Source organism: Bufo bufo, chromosome 1, assembly GCF_905171765.1.
Source record: "Bufo bufo chromosome 1, aBufBuf1.1, whole genome shotgun sequence".
Lineage (NCBI taxonomy): Eukaryota > Metazoa > Chordata > Amphibia > Anura > Bufonidae > Bufo > Bufo bufo.
The window spans coordinates 215,018,446-215,045,702 of NC_053389.1; the positions used below are offsets into that span (position 1 = coordinate 215,018,446).

Genomic DNA, 27,257 nt, shown 5'->3' on the forward strand with positions numbered 1-27,257 from the left:
TGCTTTTAGATCCCATCAATGTGCAGTCTATAGACCCTTTGTAAATACATATAGAATTGAGCTGCACAACCTCTGTAGAGGCCCCGTCATGTGCAGTATGTACAGTCGTGGCCAAAAGTTTTGAGAATTACATAAATATTGGAAATTGGAAAAGTTGCTGCTTAAGTTTTTATAATAGCAATTTGCATATACTCCAGAATGTTATGAAGAGTGATCAGATCAATTGCATAGTCCTTCTTTGCCATGAAAATTAACTTAATCCCAACAAAACCTTTCCACTGCATTTCATTGCTGTCATTAAAGGACCTGCTGAGATAATTTCAGTAATCGTCTTGTTAACTCAGGTGAGAATGTTGACGAGCACAAGGCTTGAGATCATTATGTCAGGCTGATTGGGTTAAAATGGCAGACTTGACATGTTAAAAGGAGGGTGATGCTTGAAATCATTGTTCTTCCATTGTTAACCATGCATCATTGCGTTGGCTACTAAGATTGCACCTCAATCAACAATTTATAGGATCATCAAGAACTTCAAGGAAAGAGGTTCAATTCTTGTTAAGAAGGCTTAAGGGCATCCAAGAAAGTCCAGCAAGCGCCAGGATCGTCTCCTAAAGAGGATTCAGCTGCGGGATCGGAGTGCCACCAGTGCAGAGCTTGCTCAGGAATGGCAGCAGGCAGGTGTGAGCGCATCTGCACACACAGTGAGGCGCAGACTTTTGGAAGATGGCCTGGTGTCAAGAAGGGCAGCAAAGAAGCCACTTCTCTCCAAAAAAAACATCAGCTACAGATTGATCTTCTGCAGAAAGTTTGGTGAATGGACTGCTGAGGACTGGGGCAAAGTCATATTCTCCGATGAAGCCTCTTTCCGATTGTTTGGAGCATCTGGAAAAAGGCTTGTCCAGAGAAGAAAAGGTAAGCGCTACCATCAGTCCTGTGTCATGCCAACAGTAAAGCATCCTAAGACCATTCATGTGTGGGGTTGCTTCTCATCCAAGGGAGTTGGCTCACTCACAATTTTGCCCAAAAACACAGCCATGAATAAAGAATGGTACCAAAACACCCCCCAACAGCAACTTCTTCCAACAATCCAACAACAGTTTGGTGAAGAACAATGCATTTTCCAGCACGATTGAGCACCGTGCCATAAGGCAAAAGTGATAACTAAGTGGCTCGGGGACCAAAACATTGACATTTTGGGTCCATGGCCTGGAAACTCCCCAGATCTTAATCCCATTGAGAACTTGTGGTCAATCCTCAAGAGGCGGGTGGACAAACAAAAACCCACTAATTCTGACAAACTCCAAGAAGTGATTATGAAAGAATGGGTTGCTATCAGTCAGGAATTGGCCCAGAAGTTGATTGAGAGCATGCCCAGTCGAATTGCAGAGGTCCTGAAAAAGAAGGGCCAAGACTGCAAATACTGACTCTTTGCATAAATGTCATGTAATTGTCGATAAAAGCCTTTCAAACGCATGAAGTACGTGTAATTATATTTCACTACATCACAGAAACAACTGAAACAAAGATCTAAAAGCAGTTTAGCAGCAAACTTTGTGAAAACTAATATTTGTGTCATTCTCAAAACTTTTGGCCACGACTGTACACAGATATTCTTTAGAAGCAATGCTTCTATAGGAGAATACTACGTACATAAGCCAACCAAAGGAACATGATTTTTCAGAATCTCACACAAAAAGAAAATCATCATCTATATGAAATCAGAGTCATACAGAAGTGCGGTAGAGGTCTCATGTATCTATATGAAATCAGAGTCATACAGAAGTACAGTAGAGGCCCTATATATCTATATGAAATCAGAGTCATACAGTACAGTACAGTAGAGATCCTATGCATCTATAAGAAATCAGAGTCATACAGAAGGACAGTAGAGGTCCTTTGCATCTATATGAAATCAGAGTCATACAGAAGGACAGTAGAGGTTCTATGCATCTATATGAAATCAGAGTCATACAGAGGTACAGTAGAGGTTATATGCATCTATATGAAATCAGAGTCATACAGTGGTACAGTAGAGGTCCTATGCATCTATGTGAAATCAGAGTCATACAGAAGTATAGTAGAGGTCCTATGCATCTATGTGAAATCAGAGTCATACAGAAGTACAGTAGAGGTCCGATGCATCTATGTGAAATCAGAGTCATACAGAAGTACAGTAGAGGTCCCATGCATCTATATGAAATCAGAGTCCGTCTTATACATCTATGTGAAATCAGAGTCATACAAAGGTACAGTAGAGGTCCTATGTATCTATATGAAATCAGAGTCATACAGAAGTACAGTAGAGGTCCTATGCATCTATGTGAAATCAGAGTAATACAGAAGTACAGTAGAGGTCCTATGTATCTACCTGTAAATAAAATCAGAGTCATTCAAAGATACAGCAGAGGTCTCATGCATCTATATAAAATCAGAGCCATACAGAAGTACAGTAGAGGTCCTATGTATCTATATGAAATCAAAGTCATACAGAATTACAGTAGAGGACCTAGGCATCTATGTGAAATCAGAATCACTCAGAGGTACAGTAGAGGTCGTATGCATCTATATGAAATCAGAGTCATGCAGAAGTACAGTAGAGGCCCTATGTATCTATACAAAATCAGAGTCATACGTAGGTACAGTAGAGGTCTCATGCATCTATATGAAATCAGAGTCATACAGAGGTAAAGTAGAGGTCCCATGCATCTATATGAAATCAGAGTCTTACAAAGGTACAGTAGAGGTCCCATGCATCTATATGAATTCAGAGTAATATAGAGGTACAGTAGAGGTCGTATGCATCTATATAAAATCGAAATCATACAGAAGTACAGTAGAGGCCCTATGTATCTATACGAAATCAGAGTCATACAGAGGTACAGTAGAGGTCCCATGCATCTATATGAAATCAGAGTCATACAGAAGTACAGTAGAGGTCCCATGCATCTATATAAAAACAGAGTCATACAGAAGTACAGTAGATGTTCCATACACCTATATAAAATCAGAGTCATACAGAGGTACAGCAGAGGTCCCATGCATCTATATAAAAACAGTGTCATACAGAAGTACAGTAGAGGTCCCATGCATCTATATGAAATCAGAGTCCGTCCTATGCATCTTTGTGAAATCAGAGTCATACAGAGGTACACTAGAGGTCCTATGTATCTATATGAAATCCCAGTCATACAGAGGTACAGTAGAAGTCTCATGCATCTATATGAAATCAGAGTCATACAGAAGTACAGTAGAGGTCCTATATATCTATATCAAATCATAGTCATACAGAAGTACAGTAGAGGTCCTATGCATCTATGTGAAATCAGAGTCATACAGAAGTACAGCAGAGGTCTCATGCATCTATATAACATTAGAGTCATATAGAAGTACAGTAGAGGTCCTATGCATCTATGTGAAATCAGAGTCATACAGAGGTACAGTAGAGGTCCCATGCATCTATTGAAATCAGAGTCTGTCCTATGCATCTATGTGAAATCAGAGTCATACAGAGGTACACTAGAGGTCCTATGTATCTATATGAAATCAGAGTCATACAGAGGTACAGTAGTAGTCTCATGCATCTATATGAAATCAGAGTCATACAGAGGTACAGTAGAGGTTCTATGCATCTATGTGAAATCAGAATCACACAGAGGTACAGTAGAGGTCCCATGCATCTATATGAAATCAGAGTCATATAGAGGTACAGTAGAGGTCCTATGCATCTATATGAAATCAGAGTCACACAGAAGTACAGTAGAGGTCCCATGCATCTATATGAAATCAGAGTCATATAGAGGTACAGTAGAGGTCCTATGCATCTATATGAAATCAGAGTCATACAGAAGAACAGTAGAGGTCCCATGCATCTATATGAAATCAGAGTCATACAGAAGAACAGTAGAGGTCCCATGCATCTATATGAAATCAGAGTCATACAGTGGTACCGTAGATGTCTCATGCATCTATATGAAATCAGAGTCATACAGAAGTACAGTAGAGGTCCCATGCATCTATATGTAATCAGAGTCATAAAGAAGTACAATAGAGGTCCCATGCATCTATATAAAATCAGAGCCATTCAGAGGTACAGTAGAAGTCTCATGCATCTACAGTTGCAAGAAAAAGTATGTGAACCCTTTGGAATGATCTGGATTTCTGCACAAATTGGTCATAAAATGTGATCTGATTTTCATCTTAGTCACAACAATAGACAATCACAGTCTGCTTAAACTAATAGCACACAAAGAATTACATGTTACCATGTTTTTATTGAACACACCATGCAAACATTCACTGTGCAGGTGGAAAAAGTATGTGAACCCCTAGACTAATGACATCTCCAAGAGCTAATTGGAGTGAGGTGTCAGCCAATTGGAGGCCAATCAATGAGATGAGATTGGAGGTGTTGGATACAGCTGCCTTGCCCTATAAAAAACACACACCAGTTCTGGGTTTGCTTTTCACAAGAAGCATTGCCTGATGTGAATGATGCCTCGCACAAAAGAGCTCTCAGAAGACCTACGATTAAGAATTGTTGACGTGCATAAAGCTGGACAGGGTTATAAAAGTATCTCCAAAAGCCTTGCTGTTTATCAGTCCACGGTAAGACAAATTGTCTATAAATGGAGAAAGTTTAGCCCTGCTGCTACTTTCCCTAGGAGTGGCCGTCCTGTAAAGATGACTGCAAGAGCACAGCGCAGACTGCTCAATGAGGTGAAGAAGAATCCTAGAGTGTCAGCTAAAGACTTACAAAAGTCTCTTGCATATGCTAACATCCCTGTTAGCAAATCTACGATACGTAAAACACTAAACAAGAATGGATTTCATGGGAGGATACCACAGAGGAAGCCACTGCTGTCCAAAAAAAGCATTGCTGCACATTTACAGTTTGCACAAGAGCACCTGGATGTTCCACAGCAGTACTGGAAAAATATTCTGGACAGATGAAACCAAAGTTGAGTTGTTTGGAAGAAACACACAACACTATGTGTGGAGAAAAAGAGAAACAGCACACCAACATCAAAACCTCATCCCAACTGTGAAGTATGGTGGTGGGGGCATCATGGTTTGGGGCTGCTTTGCTGCGTCAGGGCCTGGACGGATTGATATTATCGAAGGAAAAATGAATTCCCAAGTTTATCAAGACATTTTGCAGGAGAACTTAAGCCCATCTGTCCACCAGCTGAAGCTCAACAGAAGATAGATGTTGCAACAGGACAACGACCCAAAGCATAGAAGTATATTAACAACAGAATGGCTGAAACAGAAGAAAATACGCCTTCTGGAGTGGCCCAGTCAGAGTCCTGACCTCAACCCGATTGAGATGCTGTGGCATGACCTCAAGAAAGCGATTCACACCAGACATCCCAAGAATATTGCTGAACTGAAATAGTTCTATAAAGAGGAATGGTCAATAATTACTCCTGACCGTTGTGCACGTCTGATCTGCAACTATAGGAAACATTTGGTTGAAGTTATTGCTGCCAAAGGAGGTTCAACCAGTTATTAAATCCAAGGGTTCACATACTTTTTCCACCTGCACTGTGAATGTTTACCTGGTGTGTTCAATAAAAACATGGTAACATTTAATTCTTTGTGTGTTATTAGTTTAAGCAGACTGTGATTGTCTATTGTTGTGACTTAGATGAAGATCAGATCACATTTTATGACCAATTTGTGCAGAAATCCATATCATTCCAAAGGGTTCACATACTTTTTCTTGCAACTGTATATAAAATCAGAGTCATACAGAGGTACAGTAGAAGTCTCATGCATCTACAGTATATAAAATCAGAGTCATACAGAGGTACAGCAGAGGTCTCATGCATCACTACAAAATGGAACTGTAACACACCCATGTGCATGTTGTCTTAGGCCTCTTTCACACTTGCGTTGTTGGGATCCGGCATGCACTTCCGTTGCCAGAGGTGCCCGCCGGATCCGGAAAAACGCAAGTGTACTGAAAGCATTTGAAGACGGAACCGTCTTCCAAATGCTTTCAGTGTTACTATGGCACCCAGGACGCTATTAAAGTCCTGGTTGCCATAGTAGGAGCGGGGAGCGGGGGAGCGGTATACTTACAGTCCGTGCGGCTCCCCGGGCGCTCCAGAATGACGTCAGAGCGCCCCATGCGCATGGATGACGTGATCCATGCGATCACGTGATCCATGTGCTTGGGGCGCCCTGACGTCACTCTGGAGCGCCCGGGGAGCCGCACGGACGGTAAGTACACTGCTCCCCCGCTCCCCCGCTCCCCACTACACTTACCATGGCTGCCAGGACTTTAGCGTCCCGGCAGCCATGGTAACCACTCTGAAAAAGCTAAATGTCGGCTCCGGCAATGCGCCGAAACGACGTTTAGCTTAAGGCCGGATCTGGATCAATGCCTTCCAATGGGCATTAATTCCGGATCCGGCCTTGCGGCAAGTGTTCCGGATTTTTGGCCGGAGCAAAAAGCGCAGCATGCTGCGGTATTTTCTCCGGCCAAAAAACGTTCCCTTCCGGAACTGAAGACATCCTGATGCATCCTGAACGGATTTCTCTCCATTCAGAATGCATTAGGATAATCCTGATCAGGATTCTTCCGGCATAGAGCCCCGACGACGGAACTCTATGCCGGAAGACAATAACGCAGGTGTGAAAGAGCCCTTACAAAGTAAAATTAAGTAACGGCTGGTGGAATGTTTAAAACAAGTAAAAAAAGATTCACCATATGAAAGCCCCTATGAAAGCGCTGCAGCTCCCTTCTCGCTGTTTCCAGTCTCTGCTGTACTGGAAATGATGACTTGCTGTTGCCATTCATGGAGCCACTGCAGCCAGTGATTGGCTGCAGCAGTCGCAGGAGGTGACCGCTGAGCTCCTTGTTCATATGTGCTGTTCTTGGCACATGACCGCTAAAGCCAGTGATTGAATGCAGCGTTTCTGGGAATGGGAAAACACGCCATCACTTTGGTCAGATGTGGACCAGAAACGGTGAGGATTTGAGCCTCAGCGCTGGAATAGCAGGCCTTTCATAAAAGTTGAGTGACTCCTTTATTTCACTTAATTTTACATTTTGGTCGGACAAGAATAGGCATATTCGTTTAAGTGCCGGCGATGTCCGTGTTTTGCGGATCCACGGATCCGTGGATCCGCAAAACACACACGGGCGTGTGAATGGACCCTGAAAGATAGAACATGTCCTATTATTGCCCGCAAATCACGTTCTGTGGCTCCATTCAAGTCAATGGGTCCGCAAAAAGAACTGAACACATACGGAAATGCATCCATATGTCTTCCGTATCCGTTCAGTTTTTTGCAGAACAATCTATTGAAAATGTTATGCCCAGCCCAATTTTTTCTATGTAATTACTGTATATGCCATACGGAAAAACGGAACGGAAACGGAAACAAAAAAACGGAACAATGGACCTGTGAAAAACGGACCACAAAACGCTGAAATAGCCATACGGTCGTGTGAAAGAGGCCTAACACTGTTTAATCAGTGCAGCCAGGATGTGCAGGGATACGCCCCGTAACTAGCAGCACCCTACTGGCAATACATTCAAACTTCTAATGTGAATAACAGAGGACTTGCACAACATAGGGGTTATTGAAAAGATGCTCCAGAATTTATATATTTTTTTTTTAAAAGACACATGCCCTTTAAATTTAACCTTTATCAGATCAATTATACAGCATTGTCAGACTAATTACAACCCTCACTGCCATGTGCTAGTAGATTCCCAGCCAGTCTCCCATGCTGGTACTTGCCAGGCTGTGTAATGCGATTTTTCCGCGCGAGTGCAAAACATTGTAATGCGTTTTGCACGCGCATGAGAAAAATCGGCATGTTTGGTACCCAAACCCGAACTTCTTCACAGAAGTTCGGGTTTGGGATCGGGGTTGTGTATTGTATTATTTTCCCTTATAACATGGTTATAAGGGAAAATAATAGCATTCTTAATACAGAATGCATAGCACAATAGCGCTGGAGGGGTTAAAAAAAAAATATATTATTTAACTCACCTTAATCCACTTGCTCGCGCAGCCCGGCTTCTCTTCTGTCTTCTTCTTTGCTGTGTGCAGGAAAAGGACCTGTGGTGACATCACTCCGGTCATCACATGGTCCATCACAGCGCTATTTTACTATGCATTCTGTATTAAGAATGCTATTATTTTCCCTTATAACCATGTTATAAGGGAAAATAATAATGATCGGGTCTCCATCCCGATCGTCTCCTAGCAACTGTGCGTGAAAATCGCACCGCATCCGCACTTGCTTGCGGATGCTTGCGATTTTCACTCAGCCCCATTCACTTCTATGGGGCCTGCGTTGAGTGATAAACGCACAATATAGAGGATGCTGCGATTTTCATGCAACGCACAAGTGATGCGTGAAAATCACAGCTCATGTGCACAGCCCCATAGAAATAAATGGGTCCGGATTCAGTGCGGGTGCAATGCGTTCACCTCATGCATTGCACCCGCGTGGAAAACTCGCCCATGTGAAAGGGGCCTAAAGCCTCATGCAGACATCCGTGGACGATCCACAGGACAGCGATACGATAGGTGTGCTGCGGCAGGGCAGGGGAGAGGCGTCTCCCTTCCCCGTTCCTCTGATAGGCTGCAGGCACTAGGCCATATAGCCATATAGGCTGTAGCGATACAGGCCGGAAGAGGCCTGTATCGCATCGCTGCCAAGGAAGTAAGTATAAGTGTTTATTTTTTTATATGGTACTACTTACTGGCACATGATTGCGGGGGGGGGGGGGGGGGGGGCACTTGTTACTGGCACATGATTGGGGGGCATCTATGGGGGCACTTATTACTGGCACATTATTGGGGGGCATCTAAGGGGGCACTTGTTACTGGCACATTATTGGGGGGCATCTATGGGGGCACATCTTACTGGCAAATTATTGGGGGGCACTGTGGGGCATGTATGGGGGCACTTTTTACTGGCACATTATTGGTGGCACATTATTGGGGGCACTATGGGGGAATCTACTGAGGCCACAAAGAAGCGGTATTTTATATTGGAGGCTCTGTATATGGGCATTTTATACTGGGGAACATTATGGTGGGTACTATGGGGAAGGGGAGAGAGGAGTACTATGGGCTCATCTATGGGGGGCACTAAGAAGGGGTATTTTATACTTGCAAATTATGGGGGACACTGAGGGCATCTACTGGGGCACTATATATGGGACATTTTATACTGATACATTATAGGGGGCACTAGAAGGAAGGGGGGAAAGAAGCACTAATTGCTGGGCACAGTTATTTTAGGGTACTGTGTGCCAATAATTATTGAAGGGCACTATCTGCATGGTACTACTATTATCAGGGGGTTTATCTGTTTCTGCAGTATAGTATTGGGGAGCACAGCGGCACAGTATTGGGGGTAGTAGGATGATTTGTCCAGAAGATGGGAGGATGATGGAAAAGTAGTAAACTAAGATTTTGTTTGTCAAACTGCAGAGACGAGAAATGGCTGAAAAATGGTGGTCTGAAGGTCTGAAAGGAGAAGATGAGGAAAGAGAACATCTACATCAGAGGAGACGTCACTGGATGTAAGAGGTATGGGGCACTGTATTACCCTGTATGGTCTGTAGTGATGGGGCGGTGGATATAGAATTTGGCCCACAATGCCGCATCCTGGGCCCCAGACTTCAGGTCACACTGTGTGTTTTCTGAATTCTGGGGGCTCACACCCATCTACTACATTATCTGAAAGTTATCACTGTGTTATCTGCGGTGTTACGTATGACTGCAAGTGATATCTACTACATTATCTGTAAAAAGGGGCGTGGCCACAGGCGGGGGGGGGGGGGGGGCGCAATACTTGGCTTGCCCCGGGTGCTGGCAATCCACGCTATGCCACTGCATTACCAATTAGTATATTTATGGAAAGTGAATTTGTGCTATAAGTAGGTCAGATACATTTTCTAACTGCTATTGGTTATTTACACACAACTATTTGTGGCCAAATTTGTCCCTGTTCTTTCTTGATGCTCTTTTTCGGCATGCAGTATTCAGTTTTTTCCACCAGGGGGCATTAATACTTCAATTACGGTATTACAACAGCAAATGGGTAATTCTATATCAGCAATAAAAGTAAGGTAAAGTAAAATAAATGATGATCTATATCCGTGTGCCATAGCATCACTGGGTTTATTATAAGTATACTGTGATGGGATGAGCTATAGTTTTTATTTATACCATTACACACACATACTGTATATATTATTTATATATTGGTTGGCTTACTTGCACACAGAATTTTAATTAGTTTTGCTATCCCTCTACTAACATCACTGTGTTCATTACCCCTGTACTGTGGCATTACTGTTTTTATTATGCCTGTGCTGTGACATCACTGAGTTTATAATCCATGTACTGTGACATCACGTTGTTTATTATTTATGCATTTTGACATCACTGTGCTTATCTCTATGCTGTGACATCACTGGGTTTATTAAAATTGTTTTATGACATCACTGGGTTTCTTATCTCTTTACCATGACATCACCGTGTTTATTATCTCTGTGCTGTGAAATCACTGTTTCTTATTCCTGCACTGTAACATCACTGGGTTTATTATACATGTACTATGATATCACTGTGTTTATTATCCAGGTATTGTGACATCACTGGGTTTATTATACATGTACTATGATATCACTGTGTTTATTATCCAGGTATTGTGACATCACTGGGTTTATTATACATGTACTATGATATCACTGGGTTTATTATCCAGGTATTGTGACATCACTGGGTTTATTATACATGTACTATGATATCACTGGGTTTATTATCCAGGTATTGTAACATCACTGGGTTTATTATACATGTACTATGATATCACTGGGTTTATTATCCAGGTATTGTGACATCACTGGGTTTATTATACATGTACTATGATATCACTGGGTTTATTATCCAGGTATTGTGACATCACTGGGTTTATTATACATGTACTATGATATCACTGGGTTTATTATCCAGGTATTGTGACATCACTGGGTTTATTATACATGTACTATGATATCACTGGGTTTATTATCCAGGTATTGTGACATCACTGGGTTTATTATACATGTACTATGATATCACTGGGTTTATTATCCAGGTATTGTGACATCACTGGGTTTATTATACATGTACTATGGTATCACTGTGTTTATTATCCAGGTATTGTGACATCACTGGGTTTATTATACATGTACTATGATATCACTGGGTTTATTATCCAGGTATTGTGACATCACTGGGTTTATTATACATGTACTATGATATCACTGGGTTTATTATCCAGGTATTGTGACATCACTGGGTTTATTATACATGTACTATGACTTTTTTTTTTATCCCTATGCTATAACATAACTGGGTTTATTATTCGTATACTGTGACAACACTGAAATGATGGGAACTGCTGGTTCCCTACTCCGCCATTCGGCGCTTTGTTGTGATGCATCACGCCAACTGCGACATTTCTGAGGTGCAGGTCTGGCCAGAAGAGGCCAGGACTACATCACTTGAGGACGTCGTTGGGGACAGGGAAAGGTAAGCATTATAAATGTGTGCACTGCATACATGGGGGCACAGAGAAGAGGCACAGTATGGGAGCACAGAAAAGAGGCATAGTATGGAGGCACAGAGTATGAGGTAGAGTATGGGGGCACAGAGTATGAGGTAGAGTATGGGGGCACAGAGAAGAAGCATAGTATGGGAGAACAGAGCATGAGACACAGTATGGGGGCATAGCGATAAGTCACTGTTTGGTGGCGCAAAGAATGAAGCAAAGTATTGGGGCAGAGAACATACCGCACTATGGAGCCACATAGCAAAAGGCACTAGAGCGGGCACATAGCAAGAATCCTTAAATAAATAAGGCATAAAGTACGAGGCACTATCTGTAGGGAGCACTACCATTAGTAGTACTGTGTGTGGCATTTTATTTTCAGGGGGTATGGTATGTGACATGATTGTTATGTTCAGAACACAGCATGTGGCACTAAGGTGTTTGTGTTAGTATGTAGGGTGCAGATGTGTTGGTAAAGCAACAAGCTGAAGACTTATGGCTGACAAACTATACAGTGACAAGTCGTGGCCGGAGAAATCATCATGATGGTCTGAACCAACGTCACCTCCAAGTCACAAAATTTCCATTTCCATTTCCATTTCCTGTTGTCGGTCTTCCAAAAATGGCCGAGACAGTTCCATGGTCATGAATGCAGGCGACACATATGTGGCTTGCTCTCCATTTTCTTGGGAGCCCCATTCTTGAGATTTAGGTTAGACCTGCACCTATCAGATATTTTTGGCATATCCTATTGATATGCCATAATTGTCCCAGATGGGGCAACACCTTTTAAGCATTATCTGTGCATTCTTTTCTCCAAAAAGTAAGTTAACTTTTAAATTTGATGCTACTAATTTAGTGTATTTAGCACCCTATAACCATTATTGGTGTGTGCTCGCCTGCTGCCGGCTTCCTCACTGCGCCTGCGTTGAATACATCACAGAGCTCCCCGGAAGTGAAGACAGTCGGCACCAGGAGCGCATCCTTCACTCACTGCGCCTGCGCCGAACACTAAACGGGACGGCGCAGGATTTTACTTTCAAAGCACAGAGCAGAGATGTCCATCAAAGCAAAATGGGCGTGCCGTACGGTGAGGAGACGGAGCCTCTAGGTGCTGCATCAACGCCCCAATAGCACCTAGAGGCTCATTTGCATATTTTAAAAGTTAGTTTTCTGTGCGAACGGCGGCATGTAGGCAGATAAAAGTTACACAGTTATGTACTGTTGACATTAGCACATCGCTAATGTCAGCCAGCTACATAACGAATTTTGCGATGACAGAAACCCTTTAATCTACCATCTTCAAGGACACCCAAATCCTTCTCTCTAAGTGACTCCCCCAGTGTTACATCCCCAAGGACATTTGAAGCACAGAGATTATTACTACCAAGATGCATAACTTTACATTTGTCCACATTGAACCTCATTTGCCAAGTTGATGCCCAGTCACTCAGAGTGTTCAAGTCAGCTTGTAGTTTATGACATCTTCCATAGTTGTGGTCCAAGGAGGCACCCGTACCTAGTGTGACGTCACATGGAAGATTTGCTCCCTAAGATTACCAGTGTGGCTTCCCTCGCTCGCACGAGCCACCGGCCAGGGCCGCACATGCAAAATAGAGGAAGCTGAAGACTGAAGATCCACAGCGTGGAAGCGCTACCATCCCTGCGACGTTTTACACCCCGCAACATCACTGGCAAGTACCTATCTTGTGGTATTGTTGATATTTTGATTGTAACCAAGAAACTAGCAACATTATATTACTATTTAGCACCAGCAGTCAGCGCGGGTCTATCTCGTTATCCTTTTTTATCTTCCATAGACTGCACAGTACTACATAGTACTACATAGCTTGGTGTCATCTGCAAAAATAGAAATGGTGCTATGAATCCCATCCTCCATATCATTAATAAATTAATTAAATAATAAAGGGCCCAGCACTGAACCTTGGGGTACACCATTTATAACCCGGGACCATTCTGAATAGGAATCATTGACCACAATTCTCTGGACACGGTCCTTCAGCCAGTTTTCAATCCAATTACAAACTTTACTTATGAGGGACAGTATCAAAAGCCTTTGCAAAATCCAGAAACACTACATCCACAGCCGCCCCTCTGTCCAGGCTACTACTCACCTCCTCATAAAAACAAATCAGGTTCGTCTGACAACTTCTGTCCTTGGTAAACCCATGCTGGTTATCACTTATAATATTATTTATAGTCACATACTGTATACAAGGCACCACATTTGCCTTGCGCCAATCACTTGGCACTGTACCAGTTCCTAGAGAATCTTTAAAAATTATAAACAGGGGCACATCAATGATTGAACTGAGCTCTTTAAGAACTCTCAGGTGTAATCCATCTGGAGCCGGAGCCTTGATCACATTTACTTTATTTAACTTATCTTGGACCATATCTAAAGTTTGAGCATATTATTGGATGTACTAACAGCCCCAGAACCACAGATATCAGCTCCTTTCTCTTCTTTTGTATATACAGAGCTAAGTAACCAATTTAGTAACTCTGCCTTTTCTAATATACATTTTCTAATATACATTAGGGGAGATTTATTAACTGCATCAGACGTCTGCCTTACATGCCCTGCATCAGATTTATTAAAGGGGTTGTCCGAGTTATTTATTTTTTGTCCTTTGTATGTTTCTAACTGGGCAAATGTAAGGGGTTTACAATGCACTTACTGTATCTGCAGTGGCTGCTTTCTCAGATCTCACTGGGGGTCACATGTCATGTGATATCAGCCTCTCTCGCTGCTCTGATGATGTTTCGTGCACAAGCCTGAGAGAGCAGATATGTGTCTGTAAACCAGACTTCACTGTGCTGGCCACGCTCCCCTGAACTGCCGTCTGCTGCTGTCTGCCCTGTGTCTCCCTCTCCCTGGATTCTTCAGGAAACTTTAACCCCTTAAGCAGCAGAGAGGGCTGGAGGCTTTCCTGAGTAGCTGCAGGCAGTGAAGAGACACAGAATCTTTCTTCCTCATCCTGCAGACACAGACAGACTGGAGGAGTTCTGCAGAGCATTGCACAAGCACATGTAGGGGGAAGATCTTGTTTGTATCAGCAGTGTCATTGTACAGCTGGAACATGTAGTCCTACACATATAGCCAGGGCCGGTGCAAGGATTTTTGCCGCCCTAGGCAAAGATCCATTTTGCCGCCCCCTCACTCACTGACAGAAACACACACACACTGACAGACAGACACGCACTCAGACACTCACTGACAGACACACATACACTCACTGACAGACAGACACGCACTCAGACACTCACTGAATGACGTACACAGAAACTTACTGACAGACATACTGACAGACACACATACACACACTGACAGACAGACACACACTCACTGACAGACAGACACACACTCACTGACAGACAGACACACACTCACTGACAGACAGACACACACTCACTGACAGACAGACACACACTCACTGACAGACAGACACACTCACTCACTGACAGACATACACCTACCCACTGAAACACACACACACACACACACAGAAACTCACTGACAGACACTCACTCACTGGCAGACAAACACACACATATACTCACTGACAAACACACAGACACTTACTGACCGACAGACATCCACATGACGTCATATTCCGGCATCATAGAGGGCGTGCGAGGAAGGAGTGGGGAGCTGCTAGAACAGCCTCCCTTGCCGCCTGCCTCCTCTCCTCCGGTAATTTGCTGGCAGAGCAGGCACCTGCCATCAGGGTAAGCAGATGCCTGCTCTGCCATATTTAAGAAGGACCTCCACCTCCTGGCCCCCCTGTCACGGCGCTGGGGGCGTCTCAAGAGCCGCTCGCCCAGGGCTGCAGCCCCAGTCAGGGGGAGCCCACCAGGGCGCCCCCAGCAGGTCGGCCATGTCACTCAGGGCAGCACTGTTATTCACTCCCTTTGCAGAGCGGGGGGAGGGGCATATATATTCAAGAGGAAAACCTCAGAGATTGTTGTTATTGCAGGTAAACAAAGGGCCAGAAGAGAACCAGGGAAATGAGGAAATATAATTTTTTTTGCCTAAAACTTGCTTAGTTTATGTATACTGTATATTGCTGACCCTCAGATTTACAGTGCTATATATTTTTTTCATAACTCGGACAACTCTCACAGTATAAACCCAAGACAGTCTAACTATGCACCAGATGTATCATCCAGATTCAGCCACTGTGAAAACTTTGGCACTCCTTTGGCTGTGTAGGTTTATATTGTCTAAAGGTTAGACGGGATTAGTAAAACTGCAACGCTCATCCCTATGATGTGTAGTGGTTTGCCGGCAGCAGATCATGATTAGACACCACAATCTGCCGCCTGCAAACGATAATTTTTCAACATGTCAAAAGATTTGGATTGCCCGATGATCAAGCGTTTGCTCATTCATCAGGTAATAGGCGGCAGCATTACGCTGAAAGATGATCGCGAACTAGCATTCATACAAACAGGCTTCATAGTGCATTTCTTCTAGAAAGTGCAGTCCTGCATAGGTTCTGCCCACCCAGTAGACAACCAGGGATGATCCCCTATTACAGTCACGTGGTCTGGTGCACACGTCCCCATCTGCCTGCCTCACATGTGAGAAGCGGTAGCTCAGAACAAGTTTTTAGATTCTCAATATAAGCAGGAATGATATAAACCATGGATGTGTCTCATTGCACACAAGGCTGCCATTGTAAGGTATGCTGACTACCTGTCCTATGGATAGAGTGTTGGCTTGCACATACCCGTTTTTTGGCATACAGCCTTTGTGTGATTATATGTTGTCTATTGTATGTTATAGGTAATGATATAGCATCTATAAAAAGAATTCTCAAAGTGTCGATATGCACGATTAAAATTCTCGCACTTGAGCACATTGATAACAAGCAGAGACTTTGAAAATGGTGAGAAATGGAAGCATAAAGTATACTATAAAGCTGCAAAACATTTACATAAAACCAGAAAACTCCTTTAATCCTACCCAAATGAATCTTATGAAATGTTTTATAATATGAAGTATTCATATCTTTGAGTGGGATACACAGGTTCGGGGCTTGAGGATATCCTTCTTACTGCGAGTAAGTGTGCTGTATGAGAAGCCATTGTCATTTCTATGTACCACTTACATTTTGGTGGATTCATTCTCTCCATAGTGCCAGCCATCTCTGGCCTCTGGTACCAACAAAAGGATAACGTCGCCCTCCTGGAAGTTGAGTAAAGTGCTGTTCTCCCCCGCGGTGTGAGAAAAGACAGCCTGGACTCTGCGTCGTTCCACTCGAGGGGGCAAAACAGATAGCGGACTGATCCGAGGTAGAGTTTTATTTTCAACTGCAGGGGAGAAAAAGAAGATTCAGTTGAAATGTTCTAAAAATGACATGAAACTGTATTTGTTTTGTGTGTTGTTAATGGTGTTAACTTTTATACTATAAAGACAACATTCAAGTCCTACCCCGGAAGACACGCTAGAGTTACATAGTTAATATGGTTGAAAAAAGACAAACGTCCATAGTGTTATGCCTTGGGCATAATAAAGTCTACCACACACAGCAGCCTGTACTCTGATTATGGTCATGCAGGCAGTAACAGGGTCTGTCAGGCACCTGTACTTTTAGAGCCCTACCGATACCAGAGCAATACGGTAAAAAAAACTACATTTTGAAATGGTTGCATATGCAATGTGCTTATAATATCTATATAATCATTATCGGCCATATCTAATATGAAATGTAGAAACCACGATTCGATTAGTCATGCATGTTGTGGTCTAATGAAGCAAAGTGGTGTAACACTAAATGATTTATTAAATAAGTAATAATATTCTCATGAGTGCTTAGACTGTGTTCACACTACATTTGTGATGCCTGTTCTACATACACTTTGGGAACAATCTCCCGGCTTATATGACAGATTTCTGCTAAGTAGTGTTGGGTGAGCATGCTCGGCCGAACACCGGGTGTTCTCAAGTGTGAATATTTTAATCGCGAATATCGGCACTTTGAGAGTTCACATCTTTGTAATCTCGAATCCTTATTATGCTATCTTCTGTACTTTTTTTATAGTTTTTATTTTACCTACCATTGATAATTTATTTTTATAGATGCTATATCATTACCTATAACATACAATAGACAATATAAAGACATGGGAAAGACATGCAAATAGTGTTTCAGCTGAAAAACTGATTCTGCTAATTTGCATTCCCATATGCCCATGTTTATGCAAATGAATTTACACGACAAAACAGTATAGAAAGGTTATTGAATATAATTTTAGGACAATTAGAAAACTGAATATTTTTATGCAGACTTCCTAAGCAGTGAGAAAAGAGTAAGCTGGCATCCCAAAAAAAAATATATACTTTTTTTTGGTCACCATAATCATAATGGTCTAGATATGTAGGTCCCCCAAGCCATCCAAATCAGATCAGGCAACTTTGAGGCTTACCAGCTCTCAGTCAGATGAGAGATGCTTGAATGTCTCATTGCACACAAGGCTGCCATTGTAAGGTATGCTGACTATCTGTCTTACGGATAGATTGTTGGCTTGCACATCCCCGGTTTTTGGCATATAGCCTTTGTGTGATTATATGTTGTCTATTGTTACAGGTAATGATATAGTATCTATAAAAACAAATTATTAATGGTAGGTAAAATAATACTTATATTAAGTTTATTAGTGATAGGTAAAACATTTATAATAAAAATGTACTTATGATAGGTCAAATATTTATAATAAAAGTTTATTAATGATAGATAAAATAAAAATTCATGATTAGAATATTCGTGCTTGACACTATTCATCACTATTCTCACTATTACTGAACCATTTTGGTGGTGTTTCCATAAATGTCTGACCTTTTCCTTTGAACCAGACACCCTCCCCTCTTCAGAGCAGGGGGTGCCTGGTTTAATGCTCGGGTTCTCCCATTGACCTACATTGTAGAGCACCCGAACATCCCAAAGTGTTCTACTCGAGCACCCGAGCACTTTGGTGCTCGATCAACACTAGTGCTGAGGTTAAAATGTGCGCCAAAAGAGTTGCCTTTTGGCACATGTTTGGGACAATGCTGTAACATAAAGGCTAGGGATAACTTTGACATGGAGGCCCAAACTCAAAAGGGGCCCGCTGAGAGGAGGACTGAAGAATTTTGTCAGGGCCCCCTCAACACTATTATACAATGACATTATATACAGTGACATGACATACAGTATATACATGTAGGAAACAGACAGAGCAGCTTCTGGGCCTGGTCTGACAGAGCTATCTTGACTAGCCACAAGAGTGAGATTTGCATGGGAGGAGGGTGTTGCTAGTGGGGGCCCATTAAAAAATTTGCTGTGGGGCCCAGTCAGTTCTAGTCACGCCACTGGATTCTAGCATATGTTAGTGGTTACCTTGAATTAAAAAAAAGCTCCACTAAGTTTCAGGCTACAATCTAAGTGTAAATCATTCTCAGACCCCTGATATTCAGTTTGCAACCTGCTCCTAGTTTAAGGCTTTTCTCATGTATATGTGTCCCTCCCAGTAATACATGCTGATCTGTGTGTGCAGGATGCTGCTATCTTCCCCCTGCAAACTGCCTTGTGTGTTCTTTCCTCCCTATCTACAGCCCGTGTGAGCTGTCCTCCTTGGCTCATGCCCCCTCCCCCCCTTCCCCAATGTGCATCTGTTATGTAAACCTCCTGTTCTATCTATAACACTAAGAAAATGGAGGAGGAGAAAAAAGGGAGCCATCAGAAGCAGGACGGATTTATGTTAGATTCAGAAACTGCAGTAACCTTTTACAGAATTAAAATGGTTGGAATTTTTTAATTAAAGGGGTTGTCTCATCATGGACAGTGGGGGCATATCGCTAGGATGGGTCCCCGCACCTATATTGAGAACGGAGCCCTGCAAGTGAAGGAGGGCACACTGCGGATGCGCAGCCGCCCTCCATTTATTTTCTATGGGGCCGGCGAAAATAGCTGAGCGCTGGCTCGGCTATTTCCGTCGGCCCCATAGAAAATAATTGGGAGCGGGGGCCACGCATGCGCGGTACGCTCCTATTCACTTCTATGGGGAGCTGGCTTGGTAGTGGCCGGACCAAAGTTCTCCAGTTCTCGATATAGCTGCCGGTCCCAGCAGCCCTGCTGGGACCCGCACCTATAAGACAATGGGGGCATATCCTAGTGATATGCCCCCATTGTCTATGATGAAACAAACCCTTTTAAGTCTATCTGGATTGTTGTGGATTTTGCATTTAGGAAGCAGATAAACAATTTTAAAAAATAGATAACGGTTTCCATAGCCTTAAAAGCACTTGAGCTCTGATGCAAAAGCCAGGAACAGAGCCCACAATTACTATGTACCTTTTATAATGCTGGTGTCATCTAAAGAGGCAGAAGGGCCTTTGGTACCCAGGTGTGACTACTATCTCTGCACCCCTATAACTACGCCCATAGTTCAGGCTATATACAAAAAGAATAGCCAACTATGCTTTTCAATGCAAGGGGATCCAGCAGAAAAACATACACCTACAAATCTTTTTACAGTGGGAGTCCATGGCAGATATACTGTATAAAAGCATATGATAAAAAAGTGGCATATATTGGAGTTATATGTTCAGCATATCTCCCCAACATGCACCACAAATGTATGTTTGCCCTGTTGTATGCTTGTGGATGTGAACTCTCACTGTTTTACGTGCTTTTGCTAACTTTACTGAAAAACAACTACAGTACAGACCAAAAGTTTGGACACACCTTCTCATTCAAAGAGTTTTCTTTATTTTCATGACTATGAAGGCATCAAAACTATGAATTAACACATGTGGAATTATATACATAACAAACAAGTGTGAAACAACTGAAAATATGTCATATTCTAGGTTCTTCAAAGTAGCCACCTTTTGCTTTGATTACTGCTTTGCACACTCTTGGCATTCTCTTGATGAGCTTCAAGAGGTAGTCCCCTGAAATGGTCTTCCAACAGTCTAGAAGGAGTTCCCAGAGATGCTTAGCACTTGTTGGCCCTTTTGCCTTCACTCTGCGGTCCAGCTCACCCCAAACCATCTCGATTGGGTTCAGGTCCGGTGACTGTGAAGGCCAGGTCATCTGGCGCAGCACCCCATCACTCTCCTTCATGGTCAAATAGCCCTTACTTTCAAAGTTTTCCCAATTTTTCGGCTGACTGACTGACCTACATTTCTTAAAGTAATGATGGCCACTCGTTTTTTTCTTTACTTAGCTGCTTTTTTCTTGCCATAATACAAATTCTAACAGTCTACTCAGTAGGACTATCAGCTGTGTATCCACCTGACTTCTCCTCAACGCCACTGATGGTCCCAACCCCATTTATAAGGCAAGAAATCCCACTTATTAAACCTGACAGGGCACACCTGTGAAGTGAAAACCATTTCAGGGGACTACCTCTTGAAGCTCATCAAGAGAATGCCAGGAGTGTGCAAAGCAGTAATCAAAGCAAAAGGTGGCTACTTTAAAAAACTTAGAATATGACATATTTTCAGTTGTTTCACACTTGTTTGTTATGTATATAATTCCACATGTGTTAATTCATAGTTTTGATGCCTTCAGTGTGAATATACAATTTTCATAGTCATGAAAATAAAGAAAACTTTTTGAATGAGAATGTGTGTCCAAACTTTTGGTCTGTACTGTATAACCATGTACAATGTTCTTTACTAATGCTCTGTATGTCAAACATCTTTTTACCAACAATCACCTGGAAAGATTAGTATGGGAGTCCACACTCTGAAAACTTCTTGAGCTAATGTTGATGTGAAAAAACAAAAAAAATATTTTTAGGGTATGGCCCGATGAGGTGGCTGACCGCATGCAAGCGAGCCACACCCGCCTGCCGCAGCCAACGGCCCCATGACTTTATTGCAAAATCATGTGGCCATTGGCTGCTGCAGGTGGACCTGAATTGGCCACCTACATCCAGTCGCAGCATCAGTCCATACTCTTATAATATCCTAGAAATGTCACAAATGCTTCACCATCTATGGATATGGCTGTTGGAACCACATCCATATGGCGCTGCTTGTAGTAAGTATACCATATATGTCAGCACACACATCCATCATTCGTAAATGAGGTGCTCACTGTGCTAGATAATAATGAAGGAGGTATCATAGGCAGTGAGTCAGTACATATAGTTGTCCCATGCTGGTGATTCCATAGGATAATAAATAAGATGCTCACCTAACGTTGCCAGTCTGTTCTCAGAGGCTGGCTTGCGTGGTATTGGTAGAGTACATGAATACAATTCATTGGCTTTAGGGGTTGGAGGCGTAGCTGAAGTTGGTGTTGATGGATGTGGTGGAATCACTTGATTGGATGGTATTGGATCTAAATGAACAGGGTTTCCTATTTCCCGGGGTCCTTTTGCTCGATGGCTCTCTCCATTAGGTATGGGAAGAACCTCTTGTACAGACATCCGCTATAAATGCAAGATCACAAATATTTTCATGAGCAATCTAATATACTGATAATATTTCAAAGATCAGTCTTATCATGACAACTGCTGTCTTAACACTTGAATGGGGCTACCCTCCAGTTACACAGCAGGTGCCTGGGAGCGCCGCTGTGCAGGAGCAAGTGCTGTGCCCCTTTGATTCTCAGATGGTGGGGTCCCAGTGGTCACAAATTGAAGACATAGAGTGATCCATTGCCATCACTCTATGAGATGAGAATAAACCTTCATGTCTTGTAACTTTGAATTTCAAAGAGGCAACTCTCCAGGCAACAAGGATGAGGCCTGTGATCTAATTAAACAGAAAGTCTAATATATATACAGTATATATATATATATATACACTGCTCAAAAAAATAAAGGGAACACAAAAATAACACATCCTAGATCTGAATTAATTAAATATTCTTCTGAAATACTTTGTTCTTTACATAGTTGAATGTGCTGACAACAAAATCACACAAAAATAAAAAAAATGGAAATCAAATTTTCAACCCATGGAGGTCTGGATTTGGAGTCACCCTCAAACTTAAAGTGGAAAAACACACTACAGGCTGATCCAACTTTGATGTAATGTCCTTAAAACAAGTCAAAATGAGGCTCAGTAGTGTGTGTGGCCTCCACGTGCCTGTATAACCTCCCTACAACACCTGTGCATGCTCCTGATGAGGTGGCGGACGGTCTCCTGAGGGATCTCCTCCCAGACCTGGACTAAAGCATCTGCCAACTCCTGGACAGTCTGTGGTGCAACGTGACGTTGGTGGATAGAGCGAGACATGATGTCCCAGATGTGCTCAATTGGATTCAGGTCTGGGGAACGGGCGGGCCAGTCCATAGCATCAATGCCTTCGTCTTGCAGGAACTGCTGACACACTCCAGCCACATGAGGTCTAGCATTGTCTTGCATTAGGAGGAACCCAGGGCCAACAGCACCAGCATATGGTCTCACAAGGGGTCTGAAGATCTCATCTCAGTACCTAATGGCAGTCAGGCTACCTCTGGTGAGCACATGGAGGGCTGTGCGGCCCTCCAAAGAAATGCCACCCCACACCATTACTGACCCAATGCCAAACCGGTCATGCTGGAGGATGTTGCAGGCAGCAGAACGTTCTCCACGGCGTCTCAAGACTCTGTCACGTCTGTCACATGTGCTCAGTGTGAACCTGCTTTCATCTGTGAAGAGCACAGGGCGCCAGTGGCGAATTTGCCAATCTTGGTGTTCTCTGGCAAATGCCAAACGTCCTGCACGGTGTTGGGCTGTAAGCACAACCCCCACCTGTGGACGTCGGGCCCTCATATCACCCTCATGGAGTCAGTTTCTGACCGTTTGAGCAGACACATGCACATTTGTGGCCTGCTGGAGGTCATTTTGCAGGGCTCTGGCAGTGCGCCTCCTGTTCCTCCTTGCACAAAGGCGGAGGTAGCGGTCCTGCTGCTGGGTTGTTGCCCTCCTACGGCCTCCTCCACGTCTCCCGATGTACTGGCCTGTCTCCTGGTAGCGCTTCCATGCTCTGGACACTACGCTGACAGACACAGCAAACCTTCTTGCCACAGCTCGCATTGATGTGCCATCCTGGATAAGCTGCACTACCTGAGCCACTTGTGTGGGTTGTAGACTCCGTCTCATGCTACCACTAGAGTGAAAGCACCGCCAGCATTCAAAAGTAACCAAAACATCAGCCAGGAAGCATAGGAACTGAGAAGTGGCCTTGGTCACCACCTGCAGAACCACTCCTTTATTGGGGGTGTCTTGCTAATTGCCTATAATTTCCACCTGTTGTCTATCCCATTTGCACAACAGCATGTGAAATTGTCACTCAGTGTTGCTTCCTAAGTGGACAGTTTGATTTCACAGAATTGTGATTGACTTGGAGTTACATTGTGTTGTTTAAGTGGTCCCTTTATTTTTTTGAGCAGTGTATATATATATATATATATAATTATTTGTAATCTACCAATACATACAGCACAACATTGTGAGCCTTTAGACTCATCGGTGCAGTTCCTTACAGGCAATTTACTAGACAATAAGAAATACTGCTATCAGTGGAGTATATACAATAAAGACAGAACATGCGACTACACAGTTGAGTCACATTATTATGACCTCCAGCTAATATCCAGAGTAACTGCCATGTGCAGTATGGACAGCAGCTATATGGACTGGGAGTGATTCAATAAAGTCCTGGTAGGTCGTCACAGGTATCTGGAGCCATGCTGACTGCAGTGCATCCCACAGCTGCTGAGGGGTGTGAGGGGGAGGATCCATTGAGAGAACATGCCGATCGAGATGGTCCTACAGATGCTCAATTGGGTTTAAGTGGGGAATTAGGGGGCCAGGGTGGTACTTGGAAGTCTTGTTCATGTTCCAACAATGTCATCCATTTCTAGCAGTGTGACATGTCACAGTCTTGTTGGACGGAAGGATGGATTTATACCCAAATCAGTTAAAAGTGTCTTCCACATGGATGACACCATGACAGCAATGAGAGATGTGTGCAGACAGCCTTTGACACACCTTATATATCCACCAAGCCAGTCCACGACATGTGACTTTCCTCATTAGCTACGCGGTGCCGACATCCAAAGTAGGAAGTGGTCATAATAATCTAACTCAACTGTACTGTGAGGACCATGGTTTGAGGGGACAAAGCATTGAACAGAAGAATATGATCTAACCCCTATAACATATATTAGGACCCTTTGCTATTGGTTGTACATATGGCTCGTCCTTCTCTGCATAACATATTTATCCAATTAAACACTAATGACTGCCATACACATTCAAGAGTTGTCGCCCAAACGATAATTTGGTTGACAACTAAACCTTCTGACTTCCTCATACATGTTTGGTTTGTTCGAATGTGTATGGGCATTTAATTAGTAGAAAGGAGACAGCGGCTGCCAGACACCTCTGGCTGTATCTTATCTCCCAGAAGAACAAAAGGAGGGGGTGAAAATATTCACTTTTCCCGATCCTTCTCTACCTTGGCAAGATCGGGGAGTTGTCGGAAGCTCTACACAAACATTAGACTGCCATCCAAACCCACAAGTCCGACAATACACTAATCTGTATGGAGGCCTTATGACTTGGCCAAAATAATATAATTCATAACTTATCATGCTGTGCCCTCTTCCTATTAATTCTTCCACACTTACAGAACATGTAGGTCTAATTAAACTGGTTTTCAAGGGTCAAATGATCCAGTTATGCAAAATACAATTTGGAAGACACTTACATGATTCATAGACAGTCCTCCCCCTAGAAGGGGCGCAAGTTCAGGAGGAACATCTAGTGGTTTTGTGCTTGGCACTGGATCTGAGATGACCGGCTCAGTGGAAGCATTAGCAGTTTGTTTCACAAGCATCAGTGCACGCTCTGGAAGTTTAGTGGGCTGAGTACAAGTCTGCTGCCATGACGGGAGCTTGGCACTTAACAACTCCTTCACCTTTTAAAACATCAAGGACATGAATCATACTATCACAGCTCATACATTAGAATGTGAATAGTCAGCATTTTGTGGAGGAAGGAAAATGAGTGGTTCAGTGTCTTCCTGTGTAATGTATTAGTCTTGTCCTCTTCTGTTACATTCCTAAAGAAGTTGCCTATCTTGTGGAAATAAAGTAGAATAATTATGAAAATTAAGGCCATGTTTACATCACGTTAATGGCCTCCACTTAGCATGTACTTAGGAAAAGCTCCCAACATACATGTTGAGTGTGTTTAAAGCGTCCTATTAACCCATCAAAGACCAAAAGAGTGTTATTTATTTGGGATGGTATACATCAGTATAGTACAAAAAATATATTGAATAGTGTAGTAGACTAAACCATTCCATACATAGGCCTCTGATAAAGGAAGGGTAGTAGATAATAGAACATAAGACGCTGGGCAGATTAATATATAGATTTGTAGTAAAAGATTCTATAAAGTTCATTTATTTAAATCCTGTCTCTTTCTATACTTAGGAGTCCAGTGGGCGGTCCTATCAAGTGATTGACAGTTTTCCTTGTATAAGTATACATGTAAAGATGGCTGTCAGTCACCGATAGAACCTCTCACTGGACTCCTAAACATAAAAAGTGGAAAGATTTAAATGCGGAATAAAATACAAGTTAACCCTCATTCACACGTCAGTGTTCAGTCAGTTATTTCCATCATTGATTGTGAGCTAAAACCAGGTGCGGCTCTAAACACAGAACAGATCTTTCCCTTATACCTTATGTCTGTGGAGGCTCCAATCCACGTTTTGGCTCACAATCACTGACCAAAACACTGACATGTTAATGAGGCTTAATACTAAATCCGTCAGTTATCTCTACCAACTCCCTCTCATACACGTTTAGTTCGGCCAAATGTGTCTGTGTATTCAATGGGGAGAAGGGAAAAAGCCACTGACAGACACTTCTGGCGATAGTTTATCCTCAGAAGGAATAAAAGGATCGGGGGAAAATATCAATTTCGCCTGATCATTTGTCAGGGGTAGTTTCGTGACCTCCCCACACACATTAGACTGTCGGCCAAACCCACTATTATCGGTGGGTTCAGCTGACAATACACTAATGTGTATGTTTTAAGAGCCATTATGTATCTGGCTGAATTAGCGACAACTCCATTCCAAGAGAGTTACAAAGAGTAGAATGGATCCTCACCGTTCCAGAGGCAATTCTATGTTAAAGAGGACCTATCAGTTCTCCATACTTGTTAATAAATGTACACCCGCTAGTACAGTAAATTCTGGAGCACCCTGTCTGTTGTTTCTTTGTTAAATGTGGTGTGAACATGGCCTTCACCAGTTTGTTTGATGTTCGTTACAGTTCATTGGGATGGCGGGTGGTAGATAAATATCTTTTAATACCTTGGTGTGGTAGGCACTGAAGTGTTTGGATACAGCACACTGACGGTCCACCAGAAAAGAGTATCTTCTCCGTTCTTCTGTGAGCGCTGCCTTATACCCTTCTGCCACAAACTGGTCCAACTCACACTGTTTGGTGCTCATGATCTCAACATACTGGAAAACATTTATACAAAGTACTTAGATAGTCAGTTCCGTTTGTCATATACCTTTCTAAACAATGCACACAGGACTACCCTTTGGTGGAAATCAACTGCAGTTTGCTTCTGCTCCTAATGGAGACACTAATGAAAAATGGTCTTCATCTGACACTGCTTTTTCTTGGAAAATGTTGCTAGACT

General features: G+C 42.8%; 1 protein-coding gene across 3 annotated transcripts in view; it reads right to left on the reverse strand.

Moving 5' to 3' along the window:
• Positions 1 to 27,257, reverse strand: part of LOC121003239 (brain-specific angiogenesis inhibitor 1-associated protein 2-like) — a 142,042-nt gene that overhangs the window by 6,819 nt on the left and 107,966 nt on the right. For all 3 annotated transcript variants that reach the window (XM_040434918.1, XM_040434928.1, XM_040434912.1), the window contains 4 exons: positions 26,920 to 27,072; positions 25,300 to 25,509; positions 21,790 to 22,027; positions 16,714 to 16,915 (listed from right to left, as the gene is read on the reverse strand). In XM_040434918.1, coding sequence (XP_040290852.1) covers positions 16,714 to 16,915; positions 21,790 to 22,027; positions 25,300 to 25,509; positions 26,920 to 27,072 — 803 coding nt within the window. The remainder of the gene's footprint in view (positions 1 to 16,713; positions 16,916 to 21,789; positions 22,028 to 25,299; positions 25,510 to 26,919; positions 27,073 to 27,257) is intronic.